General features: G+C 42.8%; 1 protein-coding gene across 7 annotated transcripts in view; it reads left to right on the top strand.

The window, feature by feature from the left end:
- SEC31B (SEC31 homolog B, COPII coat complex component) overlaps positions 1-13781 on the top strand; it is a 151345-nt gene that overhangs the window by 18475 nt on the left and 119089 nt on the right. For all 7 annotated transcript variants that reach the window (XR_008846356.1, XM_056530523.1, XM_056530527.1 and 4 more), the window contains exon 4: positions 1463-1658. Coding sequence is in view for 6 of the 7 variants with exons in the window: in XM_056530523.1 (XP_056386498.1) it covers positions 1463-1658 (196 nt within the window). In the remaining variant the exon portion in view is untranslated. The remainder of the gene's footprint in view (positions 1-1462; positions 1659-13781) is intronic.

Below are 13781 nucleotides of genomic sequence, written 5' to 3'. Positions count from 1 at the left end.
ATCGGTATAAGTTATCGGCTATTTATCCCCCTGCGACACCACTGCAAATCATTGATTTAAAGCGGGCGCTTTAAATCAATGCACTGCAGTGGCTTTTGTGGTGCCATAGACCGCCGCCGCCACCCGCTTCCCTCCCCCTGCCTGTCTGGGGGTCCTGAGACCTATCACCGCCACCGCCCCCCCCCGACCCACCGCACCGCGACCGATCCGATCATCCATAATGGCGCTGGAGGTCCCCTCACCTGCACTCACGTCCGTCTCCAGGGGTCTTCTGCTCTCGTCTGAGATCGAGCTATGCATAGCACTGAACAGTATTTACAATCAAATGATTGCTATAAATGGTCCCCTATGGGGACTATTAAAGTGTAAAAAAAAAAAAAAAAAATAATAAATAAATAAAATAAAAAAAATTTGAAAAATCCCCTCCCCCAATAAAGACCTAAATCATCCGTTTTCCCATTTTACCCCCAAAAAAGCATAAAAAAATAAAAAATTAATAAACACACAAATTTGGTATCGCCGGGTGCGTAAAAGTCTGAACTATCAAAATATATTGTTAATTATCCCGTACTGTGAACGGTGTAGACGTAAACAAATTTAAAAGTCCAAAATGAAAGCACTTTTGTCACATTTTATTCCCAAAAAAATTTACAAAAGTAAAGCCTAAGCATAAGTGGTACCGATAAAAACTATAGTCCTTGGCGAAAAAAATGAGCCCTCATACCACACCATATACGGAAAAATTAGAAGGTTATATATAGGTGGTCAAAATAGGGTAATTTCAAACATACTAATTTTGTTGAAATAGTTTGAGATTTTTTTTAAGCGGTACAATCACAGAAAAGCATATACCATGGGTATAATTTTAATCGTATTAACCCACAGAATAAAGAAAACATGTTATTTTTACCATAAAGTGTACACCGTGAAATATTGAAAATATTGTGCTATTTAGCCAAGAGAAGCAAACAGAGAATGCACTGGACAGCCAGTTAATGGGTCTGGTGTGTATTCAGATATACAGCACACAGTCTTTAGTAACCCCTGTTTCGGGCAAAGAAAGCGCTGTAATAAAAAAAGAAAAAGAAAAAAAGAAAAACTGCTGTTTTCATTGATCTACAGTAATTTGGAGTAGTCATATTAGTCCAGTAATGAAGATGCTAAATCATAGAATGTTACAGAATCTTGTAACACCTTAATTATTGGCCTAACATTATTTTGTAGAGAAAAGCCCAATAAGAGTACGTTTGATGTGCAGGATTTGTAACTGCAGATCAGAAGCTGTGCTCAGTCATTCAGTTTACATTGAAATCTGCACAAGAAAATCCTGCGCATCAAATCTGCGCAGGATCCTGTACGTGTGAACGTACCCTAAAAAGGTATTACAAGATTCTGCAACATTTTCTGGTTTTGATCTATAAAGCTGTAGTGTTGTTTTTCTCTCTTTTACATTCTTTTCCAGATTTCATAAGATCATCTGGGGCAGCTTTGAAGGGGATTCAGTTGGCCCTTCTGGAGTGATTGTAGGTGGTGGAGATAATGGAGAAATAACATTATACAGTACTTCACAAATCTTGACATCTGGGAAAGAACCGGTTATCGCTAAGAATGGAAAACACACAGGCCCTGTCCGTGCACTTGACCTAAACCCATATCAGGTACTACATTTTGATGCAAGTAGGTTTGTTGACTGGTTGAGGGACAAAACCTGAAGTCATGTTAAGGGCCCTTATAGTTTGTAGTTTAAATGTTCAACAGTAGGTTGTAATCTTCTAGACTGTCAAGTCCTGCTTTATAGAGAACAGTGGATGGACTTTAGCTCTTCTTAAAGGGATATTCCAGGCAAAACCTTTTTTTATATATATCAACTGGCTCCGGAAAGTTAAACAGATTTGTAAATTACTTCTATTAAAAAATCTTAATCCTTCCAATAGTTATTAGCTTCTGAAGTTTTCTGTCTAACTGCTCGATGATGTCACGTCCCGGGAGCTGTGCATGATGGGAGAATATCCCCATAGGAACTGCACAGCTCCCAGGACGTGAGTCATCAGAGAGCAGTTAGACAGAAAACAGCAACTCAACTTCAGAAGCTAATAACTATTGGAAGGATTAAGATTTTTTAATAGAAGTAATTTACAAATCTGTTTAACTTTCCGCAGCCAGTTGATATATATAAAAAAGTTTTGGCCTGGAATACCCCTTTAATTTCCTTTTCATTTGTGATAGAATGGGTTGTTTAAAAAGAAAATTATCCTGCTTGAGTCCCTGTCTTTAAAAAAAAACAACTTTTCACATGTCACAGAGATAAAAGTTATGATCAGTTGGGGTCTCAGTGCGGAGACTCCCTCCGATCAGTAGAGCGAGCAGGCAGAAGCATGCACTTCACTTCCCGGCTCACAGGGATCTCTGTCCTGTGGACCCATTATTTATCTATGCTGTAACACACGGCTGGGACCCTGCCACACTGCTGAGACCAAAGTCTTTTGGTTCTGGCATTTTAACCCTTAGAGCCACGGTCCGAAACAACAGTGAGCTGTAAGGAGTCTGACAGAGGGAGCTGTCTCTCCAGCATCACGCCGCAATGCAACATCAAAATAATGTAAACGTGATGGAGATGTATATTGTAGCAGCCCCATTCATTTCTGTTGCCCTAATAGTCACTTTGTCACTCTGTTAGGGCCACTTCCCGCTAGTGTACACTAATTTAACGGTACATATACCATAGTGTAATCTGCTGTGCTTTTTGTCCCACCAAATTAGCCTATACTAGCGGAGAGTGGCCCTAATAGAGTCACTGGTTTTGTTTTTTGAAATAATTCCAGCCACACAATAAGGGCTCAATGTTCTCACTTTTACCCTAGGGGATTTACTTTAGGTGCTGTAGTTTCCAAAATGGGGTCATTTTTGGCGATTCGGTATTGTTCTGACTGCAAGCATGAGATGCGGCCTATAATTTGTATAATGATATCCTGAAAGCCAAATGGCGCTCCTCTCCTTTTGGGGTCCCACCATGTGGCCAGGCAATCAAATATGGCCTAGCATGGGACAAGCAGTGTAATAAAATTTGGGGTGCATTTAATTTGTTTCAGAAGCTATTTAAAAATTTTTTTTGCACAAATGATGCATATGTGAAAAAAAAAAGCTAATTAAAATATTTTACACTAACTTATGCTAATACCATCAAAACAAAAAGGCCTTTAACGAATTCACTACTAACCCAAGTGAATACCTTAGGGGGATGTAATATTTGAAAAGGAGTCACTTGTGGGGGTGCAGTATGGTTTTGCCAGCATCAATACTTTGCAGGCATGGAGTGGGACTTTTAATTTTTATAATGATGTCCCCAAATCCAAATGGAGTTCCACGATGTAGCAAATTAACCAAATATGGCCTAAGCGGAGGTATTGCCGAACACGGGACGAACAGCGTAATAAAAAAAAGGGTGCATTTCCTCGTTTCAGACGCAGTGTGCAAAATATATTTCCCACCAATGATGCATTTGTGAAAAAAAAAAAAAATGCAAATTTCATTTTTCCTCTAACTTTGTAACAATTCCCCAGTGAGGGTCACTTGAGGAAATTCTGTTTGATTCTAGCAGCTAAAACCCTTTGCAGGCATGAAGTACGGCCTACTATCTATTTGGCCTAAAATGATACCCAACATACGATGGTAATCCGTTCCAAACGGACCATCGTTTGTTGAAACCACCGCATGTTGAGGGATCCGTGCAATGTAAAGTATAGGACAGTGGTCTACAACCTGCGGACCTCCAGATGTTGCAAAACTACAACACCCAGCATGCCCGGACAGCCGTTGGCCGTCCGGGCATGCTGGGTGTTGTAATTTTGCAACATCTGGAGGTCCGCAGGTTGAAGACCACTGGTATAGGAAGTTGTACTCACCTGTCCCCGCCGCTCCAGACCATCACCGCTCGTCACCGCTGCCCGGGATGTCGCCGTCCATCGCTGTCGCCGCGTCCCCGAGGTGTCCCCGACACTCCGGCAAGGCCTCTGCTTCCCCGGCATCCACACTCTCTGTCGCCGCCATCACGTCGCTACGCACGCCGCTCCTATTGGATGACGGGACAGCGTGCGCAGCGACGTGATGACGTTGATGGAGAGCGCCGACGATGCAGGGGATCCCGAAGATGACGCACCGGAGCACCGAGGACAGGTAAGTGATCGTCAGTGGACCACACGGGGCACCGTAAACGGCTATCCGGTGGCAGCTGAAGCAGTCAGCGCTGCCGGATAGCCGTTTATGCAATGGCCCCGACATACAAAAGCATCGTATGTTGATACTGCCTTCAACATGCGATGGCCTCTGAGAGGCCATCGCATGTTGAAATTATTGTATGTGGGGGCCATCGTAGGTCGAGGGGTCCCTGTATAGGGTACATTTCCTCCAATATCAGAAGTGATGTGCAAAAAATATGTCCCACAAATTATGCATTTGTGAAAAAAGCTACTTTAAATGTTTTACTCTGACATTGTAATAATTCCTGCCAAAATACAATTGTGTAAAAATATTCACTATACCCCCTGGTGAATACTTTGAGGGGTCTAGTTTTTAAAATTTGGTCATTTGGGGGGTACAAAGGTACACTTTTGAAATAAGGTGATATGATAAGATAGAGCTCCTGGTAAGCAAACAAGGTTTCGTTAAAGATAAATCCAAAAATACAATTAGGTATAATAAGATATAATGCACTCTGGCTGACCCCAATATAACGTAAAGAAAATGATAGAGAGCTACCCCTCAATATAAGGACAGACAATGAGTCATATCTGGGCAATGAAAGGATAACAACCATGGCTCCCACACATCGTTAAAGCAGTCCACCGCATCCTCTCTGATAGCTGTAAGTTTTTCTTAAAGCCTAATAAGGTTAATTCTAGATAACGACACATCGCTAAAGCGTAAAACTATCTGATTCCATTGAAAAGCAATATATATCCTAGCCGCCAAATGAGGCAAGTGTAGGCAATTGTCGTCCAATCAAGAAATCATGTCGTTTAAGAAGATAAGCGTCCCGCTACCAAGAAATACTGCACAGAGTCAAGCCTGGGGAAAATAGAGGGTTAGACAGAATAGGCAGCAGGGGAGAAACGGGACTGAAGGGAGAACTTAAAGGGTACTCCGCTGCTATGACTTTATCAATACATTTGCCCATTGTGTAAAGTTGTTTAACTCTAATATGCTTGCTGTGTCAATATTGCATATTATACTTACTGTTCCTATGTGCAGGAAGTAGTGTAGTTTTTTGGTGCTTGGTGACTGCTAACAACGTTTGCGGCCATGTTGTTGTCAGCCCGCCCTGCAGTGTCGGCGTTGACGTCCGCATTTCCCTCCTCCCGTGTCCGTAGTCAAGCTGGCCCACTTCTTGAATATTCATTCTTTGAAATTGTGTGGGAATGCCGTTTTTCACTTTCTTTGCCGCCCCCTTGTGTGAGCGTCCTAGCCTGGTCCAATCGTCCTTTGCGCCAGGCGCATGCGTCATGTATATTTTGAGAGTCGTCTTCGGCGCGTAGTGCGCATGTCTGGTCATTATGTGAATCACGTTCTCAGCACTACGCTTACAGCGTAGTGCTAACGTCGGCTACGTCATTAGCGCAGCCCTGCGCATGCGCAGTAGTCCTTACAGGTAAGGGCTCACGTTAGTAGCGTAGCCCTGAGCTGTAAGGACAACTGGGAATGCGCAGGGCTACGCTAGGAACGTAAGCCCTGAACTGGAAGGAGAACTGCGCATGGCTACACTACTAACATATGCTACGTTGGCACTACGCTGGCAGCGTAGGGATGCGCAGGCGCACATTTCTCTACCGAATGATGGAACATAATGGGCGTGGAACGAAGAAACAAGGGGCGGCAACTAGGACGCCTATGGGCGAAAAAAAAAAAGGGGCATGCACATAGGCGTGAACAAAAACAAGGATGGGCGGAATAACAAGGAAAAATAGGTGGCACCTAAGCGCATAATCAGGCCGCAAAGTATTAGGGGAATGGTAGTTTTCACGGACCGAACAACAGGAAATAAGCAACAACGTGAGCCAGACAGAACGCCAACTCAGGGAACGACAACGCTAATGGATAAGGCGCATACAGTATGTGTGTTATGTGTAGGTTTTATGTGAAGTCATCAAGTAAGAGGTAAAAAGTTGGTGAAATAAGCACTAGGCAGCGGAGTACCCCTTTAAAGCGGACCTGACGCCAGAGAGATAAAGAATACAGGATCACAAGAGCCGAGGATGGCAACAGCGTGGAGATTGGGCAGGAAGACCACATAAAGGCCGCATAGGAGTATGATGATTATAAGGAGTTCTCTAAGAACACCGATTTAAGGGCTCCCAAAGGGATTTTAATAAGGGCTAGCTGGGCTATACGGGCAGCATAATAATATTTCAGAATATTAGGAGCCGATAATCCCCCTAGTCTCCTATTGAAATACATCACCGATTTAGCTATGCATGGTTTCTTGTGGGCCCAAATATAAGCTAGGATGTCTTTCTGCAATAATACAAGATCTGATTTAACTGTAGGGATGGGGAGGGTACGGAAAAGGTATAAAAGTCGGGGCAAAATAACCATTTTGATAATATTGACCCTACCCAACCAGGATAAGTAAGTAAAATTCCACTTCGCTAAGTCTGTTTTTATGGAACCGAAGAGAGGAATTTAGTTATTTCTAAATAGGGAGTGCAGGGAACGGAATAAGTTTAATACCGAGATAAGAAAGTCTAGAGGTGGAATCTCTGAAATCAAAATAGAGGGCGATAAGGCGTTGTAGCAGTGTCGGTACATTGAAGTGCAGAATTTCAGGTTTATTAACATTAACTTTTAAACCTGAACAGATGGAGAAATCAGTTAGGACCTTAAGCCCTTAAGGACGCAGGACGTAAATGTACGTCCTGGTGCGGTGGTACTTAACGCACCAGGACGTACATTTACGTCCTGTGCATAACCGCGGGCATCGGAGCGATCTCGCGGGCGTCCGCCATTAACCCCTCAGGTGCCGGGATCAATACAGATCCCGGCATCTGCGGCAGTACGCGATTTCAATGAATGATCGGATCGCCCGCAGCGCTGCTGCGGGGATCCGATCATTCAGAACGCCGCACGGAGGTCCCCTCACCTTCCTCCTTCCGGCTCCCGACGTCTCCTGCTTTGGTCTGAGATCGAGCAGACCAGAGCAGAAGATAACCGATAACACTGATCTGTTCTATGTCCTATACATAGAACAGATCAGTATTAGCAATCATGGTATTTCTATGAATAGTCCCCTATGGGGACTATTAAAGTGTAAAAAAAAAAAGTAAAAGTAAAAAAAAAGTGAAAAATCCCCTCCCTAATAAAAAAGTAAAACGTCCGTTTTTTTCCTATTTTACCCCCAAAAAGCGTAAAAATGTAACCCCTTAACGACGCAGGACTTATATTTACGTCCTGCGCCGGCTCCCGCGATATGAAGCGGGATTGCGCCGCGATCCCGCATCATATCGCGTCGGTTCCGGCGCTCATCAACGGCCGGGACCCGCGGCTAATACCACACATCGCCGATCGCGGCAATGTGTGGTATTAACCCTTTAGAAGCGGCGATCAAAGCTGACCGCCGCTTCTAAAGCGAAAGTGAAAGTGACCCGGCTGCTCAGTCGGGCTGTTCGGGACCGCCGCGGTGAAATCGCGGCGTCCAGAACAGCTGGCAGGACACTGGGAGGGCCCCTATCTGCCTCCTCGGTGTCCGATCGGTGAATGACTGCTCTGTGCCTGAGATCCAGGCAGGAGCAGTCAAGCGCCGATAACACTGATCACAGGCGTGTTAATACACGCCTGTGATCTGTGTAAAAGATCAGTGTGTGCAGTGTTATAGGTCCATATGGGACCTATAACACTGCAAAAAAAATTTTAAAAAATAAGTGTTAATAAAGGTCATTTAACCCCTTCCCTAATAAGTTTGAATCACCCCCCTTTTCCCATAAAAAAAAAATAAAACGGTGTAGAAAAAAAAATAAAAAAATGTGGTATCGCCGCGTGCGTAAATGTCCGAACTATAAAAATATATCATTAATTAAACTGCACGGTCAATGGCGTACGCGCCAAAAAAATCCAAAGTCAAAAAAAGCGCATTTTTGGTCACTTTTTATACCATTAAAAAAGGAATAAAAAGTGATCAAAAAGTCCGATCAAAACAAAAATCATACTGATAAAAACTTCAGATCACTGCGCAAAAATGAGTCCTCATACCGCCCTGTACATGGAAAAATAAAAAAGTTATAGGGGTCAGAAGATGACATTTTTAAACGTATACATTTTCCTGCATGTAGTTATGATTTTTTTCCAGAAGTGCGACAAAATCAAACCTATATAAGTAGGGTATCATTTTAACCGTATGGACCTACAGAATAATAAGGTGTAATTTTTACCGAAATATGCACTGCGTAGAAACGGAAGCCCCCAAAAGTTACAAAATGGCATTTTTTCTTTGATTTTGTCGCACAATGATTTTTTTTTTCCGTTTCGCCGTGCATTTTTGGGTAAAAAGACTGTCACTGCAAAGTAGAATTGGCGAAGCAAAAAATAAGCCATAATATGGATTTTTAGGTGGAAAATTTAAAGGGTTATGATTTTTAAAAGGTAAGGAGGAAAAAACAAAAGTGGAAAAACCCTGAGTCCTTAAGGGGTTAATAGACATATTTGATATCGCCGCGTGCGTAAATGTCCGAACTATTAAAATAAAATGTTAATGATCCCGTACGGTGAACGTCGTGAACGTAAAAAAAAAAAGTCCAAAATTGCTACTTTTTTTTTTACATTTTATAAAAAAAGTTATAAAAAATGTATTAAAAGTTTTTTATGTGCAAATATGGTATCAAAAAAAAGTACAGATCATGGCGCAAAAATGAGCCCACATACCGCCGCTTATACGGAAAAATAAAAAAGTTAGAGGTCATCAAAATAAAGGGATTATAAACGTACTAATTTGGTTAAAAAGTTTGTGATTTTTTTTTTAAGCGCAACAATAATATAAAAGTAGGTAATAATGGGTATCATTTTAATCGTATTGACCCTCAGAATAAAGAACACGTCATTTTTACCGTAAATTGTACGGCGTGAAAACGAAACCTTCCAAAATTGGCAAAATTTTTCTTTTCTTTTTTTCCGTTTTTCTTTTTAACCCCTTAAGGACGCAGGACGTAAATGTACGTCCTGGTGAGGTGGTACTTAACGCACCAGGACGTACATTTACGTCCTAAGCATAACCGCGGGCATCGGAGCGATGCCCGTGTCATGCGCGGCTGATCCCGGCTGCTGATCTCGCGGGCGTCCGCCATTAACCCCTCAGGTGTCGGGATCAATACAGATCCCGGCATCTGCGGCAGTTCGCGATTTAAATGAACGATCGGATCGCCCGCAGCGCTGCTGTGATCGAGCAGACCAGAGCAGGAGATGACCGATAATACTGATCTGTTCTATGTCCTATACATAGAACAGATCAGTATTAGCAATCATGGTATTGCTATGAATAGTCCCCTATGGGGACTATTCAAGTGTAAAAAAAAATGTAAAAAAATGTAAAAGTAAAAGTAAAAAAAAAGTGAAAAATCCCCTCCCCCAATAAAAAAGTAAAACGTCCGTTTTTTCCTATTTTACCCCCAAAAAGCGTAAAAAACATTTTTTATAGACATATTTGGTATCGCCGCGTGCGTAAATGTCCGAACTATTAAAATAAAATGTTAATGATCCCGTACGGTGAACGGCGTGAACGAAAAAAAAAAAAAAAAGTCCAAAATTCCTACTTTTTTAATACATTTTATTTAAAAAAAAATTATAAAAAATTTATTAAAAGTTTTGTATGTGCAAATGTGGTATCAAAAAAAAGTACAGACCATGGCGCAAAAAATGAGCCCCCATACCGCCACTTATACGGAAAAATAAAAAAGTTAGAGGTCATCAAAATAAAGGGATTATAAACGTACTAATTTGGTTAAAAAGTTTATTTTTTTAAGCGCAACAATAATATAAAAGTATATAATAATGGGTATCATTTTAATTGTATTGACCCTCAGAATGAAGAACACATGTCATTTTTACCATAAATTGTACGGCGTGAAAACAAAACCTTCCAAAATTAGCAAAATTGCGTTTTTCGTTTTAATTTCCCCACAAAAATAGTGTTTTTTGGTTGCGCCATACATTTTATGATATGAGTGATGTCATTACAAAGGACAACTGGTCGCGCAAAAAACAAGCCCTCATACTAGTCTGTGGATGAAAATATAAGAGTTATGATTTTTAGAAGGCGAGGAGGAAAAAATGTCCTTAAGGCCAAAATGGGCTGAGTCCTTAAGGGGTTAAAGAGATTCTGCAGGGACACTAGAGGGTCGGTCAGTGTCAAGAGAAGGTCATCTGCAAAAAGATTGACCTTATATTCCGTGGTGGCTATCGAAACACCCCTGCTATCTGACCGTTCCCATATCAATGCCGCCAGGGCGCCATCACCAGTGCAAACAACGCTGGTGATAGCGGACACTCCTGGCAGGTAACCCGCCGAATCTTCAGGGGTTAAGGAGATGTAGATGGTAATTTTAAGAAAGCCGTCGGGGAAGAGTAAATATGTTTCAGAATTTGTACAAAGGAACTGCACTGCACTGCAAACAGATACTGCCAGGATACACACTTTTTCTATATCTAATGACAGTCCCGATAGTGGAACAGAATTAGAATTCGAACAATGGATCAGTTTAAGAACCTTCCTAATATTATCAGGAGCCTGCCGGCCTGGTACAAAGCCTAACTGGTCCAAATCTATCAAGGCTGGTAAGTATCTGTTTAAGCTGGCGGCCAAAATAGAGGTGAACAATTTGGAGTCTATATTTAGAAGAGATATGGGACGATAGTTAGCTGTGTGCAGGTGATCCTTATTGGGTTTGGGTAAAACAGTTATCAGTGCGTCCAGTAATTCAGGGGGGAGAGGGGTGGGGGACACGAGGGAATTGAAAAAAGTAACAAGGTGAGGAACAAGTAAGGGGCCAAATTACTTGTAGTAGGCAGCTGTGAGTCCATCTGGACCAGGGGACTTGCCCAATTTAAGCCTAGAGAGAGATGCTGTTATTTCCTCGGGTGAGAAGGGAGCATTCAGTACCTCTCCAGCATCAAGGGGAAGGTGAGGAAGGGAGATAGATGATAGAAAGTGTGAAAGAGTAACCGGAAAGGATGGAGGGCAAGGAGGTTCAGTATATTGGTCAGTATAATCTGTATGGAAAGCAGAGTATATTCGGTCAGGATGAGCGTACCCCAGGGCGCAGCTGGAGACTATGTACTCTATTGAACAAAGTCATTTTCCGTAACATAGATGCCATGTGGCGATCAGCAAATTTATAGTAAGTGGCTTTAGTCCACCGGAAAGATTTCTCAACTACAGTAGATTGAAGTGTGTCCAGCTGAACCCTGGTGCTCTGCAATTCCCTAAAAAGATAAGGGGAAGGATCGTGTTGGTGAGCATATGTCAACTGTTGAAGCTTAGCCTCTAATGCCCGCTGGGTCTTGGTCCGATCACGCTTGATCCCAGTCACCAAGGAGATTATACGGCCTCTAATGAAGGATTTATGTGCTAGCCAGACCCATTTAGGATCAGAGTCGGGGGTGATCTTGACCAGGAAGTAAGAACTGAGGTCTTCCTCAAGTTGTTGTTTCACTCTAGGCATTGTCAGGAGCGACTCATTAAGTCGCCACCGGAATGGATAAGTAAGGGCAGTCATAAAATTAAAGGCCACTACGACCAAGTCATGATCGGACCATGCAGACGGGATGTGGCGAGTGTATAGTAGTAAGGGCAGGGTATGGGTATGTGTGAGAATCCAACCTATTCTAGTGTAGTGACTCTGAGCAGGAGAGTAATATGAATAACCACGGAAATTTCCATTGTGTTCTCGCCATACATAAACTAGAGTTCTCAGTAGAAAGGAAAGCTAAAAGTCTCTGCTGCGTCCCTGATCTGTGCAATGGGGCAGTGTTAGAACGGTCTAGCTTACCATTATATGCCAGATTGACCTATGATACTCTGATTTGGGCTGGGGACTTCAGAGACTCAACAGTGCCACACATAATCTCAAAAAAAGGAAGATGGGAATCAGTAGGAGCATAAGAGTTAGTTATACATAAAATTTTATCATACAGGGAGCCCACTAATATAAGGTATCTGCCATCCGGATCAGTGTGAACATCCTGAATCTGGAAAGGAAAATAATTATGTAATAGTCATAACACCCCTACATTTAGAGATATAAGAAGACCTATAGAAGCGAGTGTATGACTTATGAAAAAAACTGTGGTTGGATGCAGTTGTGAAGTGCGTCTCTTGTAGACAGATAGCATCTAATTTTAAGCGTGTATAGTCCCTAAAAGCCTTCCCTCCCATATGCGGAGAATTAAAGCCCTGCACAAAATGGGAAATTACTCTACTAGCCATGGTAGTATACAATTAGGCCGAGGGCAACGTACATGAAGTCCCATAGAGTGGGCAGCCGGAAAAAGCAAAAAACGTGCTGCTAAGGGGCCAGCCAGGGCGCATAAAGTAACAGCCAGGAGCATAACACGCAAAATGTGTACCAGTACAAAAGAATAAACAAAAAAACAAAACATATAATAACGGACAAATCAGGAAATCTAGACCACATTAGAACGTGGACCATCCTACTTCCACAAACCCAAGGAGGGTTAGAGAGGTGCAGTGGTCTGAGCAAGAGTCAGCCCAACAAACCAAAGATAGGGGGGCAGCTCCAGAAGAAATCAAGCAGGATTATAGAAGGTAGGGGGGAGCGAAGAGGGTATAAGAACAAAAGAGGGAGAGGTAAAAAAAAGAAGCTATGACGGAGAATGGGAGACCAGTATTGACCAGAAAAGAAAAGTAAGGAAGAGAAAATAAGAAAAACAGAGGCAAAGTAATAAATTCACATTAGTCCTCATCTGAAAAGCAACTGTCCGGGTCAGGATCCAGCAGTGTGGATGTCCGAAAGCCAGTTAGGCAAGGCAGGGTGCATAAAAACAGGAGAGCGTCCATTGGTAGGTATAGTAAAACTAGGTGACCTCATGATAAGGAGAGAAGTCCTCTTGGAACAGCAAAAAAAAAAAAAAAAACACGAAGACAATACGTCCTTAAGGTGGGTCAGCGTCCAGCCTTGAGGGGCGAGAGTTGCGTCGATCTGTCGCCGCTGGGGTCCAGGTTCTGGTCGGGCGTCCAGCCCTTTGTGGCAATGGTGGCGTGTCTACTAGGGCAATAGACACGCCAAGCATCCCGTGCCTCAGGGAATGATTTAACAACATGAGTGCGACCTTGCAGTTGGAAAGTGAGGGAGAAAGGAAACATCCACCTGTATTTAATGCCCTCCCGCTGGAGTGCCAGGGTGATGGGACGAAATTCCCTGCGGTCGGCTAAAGTAGTGGGTGCCAAGTCTGAGTACAGGTGTACAGAGGGTGCCATGCTGGAAGTACAGGGGTGTTTCTTGCCGCTTTCAGCAGAACATCTCGTATCTCTGGGTAATGCAATTTAAGAATGACCTCTCTGGGCAGCTCTGGGTTTTTGGGCCTGGCGAGGGCCCTATGAATTCTATCAAAACTGAGTAATTCCCGCTCCAACTGAGGTGCCATATCATAGAATAAAGTAGATCTAGTCTTACAGAGATGCACGATTTCCTCCCGGAGTCCCCGAATTCTCAAATTGGCCCGCCGAGATTGGTTCTCAAGATCTTCCAGTTTCAATTCCAGAGCCTGGAGCTGTGCTGCGTGAT

The sequence above is a fragment of the Hyla sarda genome, chromosome 7, assembly GCF_029499605.1.
Source record: "Hyla sarda isolate aHylSar1 chromosome 7, aHylSar1.hap1, whole genome shotgun sequence".
Lineage (NCBI taxonomy): Eukaryota > Metazoa > Chordata > Amphibia > Anura > Hylidae > Hyla > Hyla sarda.
This window is presented reverse-complemented; position numbering and strand designations above follow the sequence as displayed.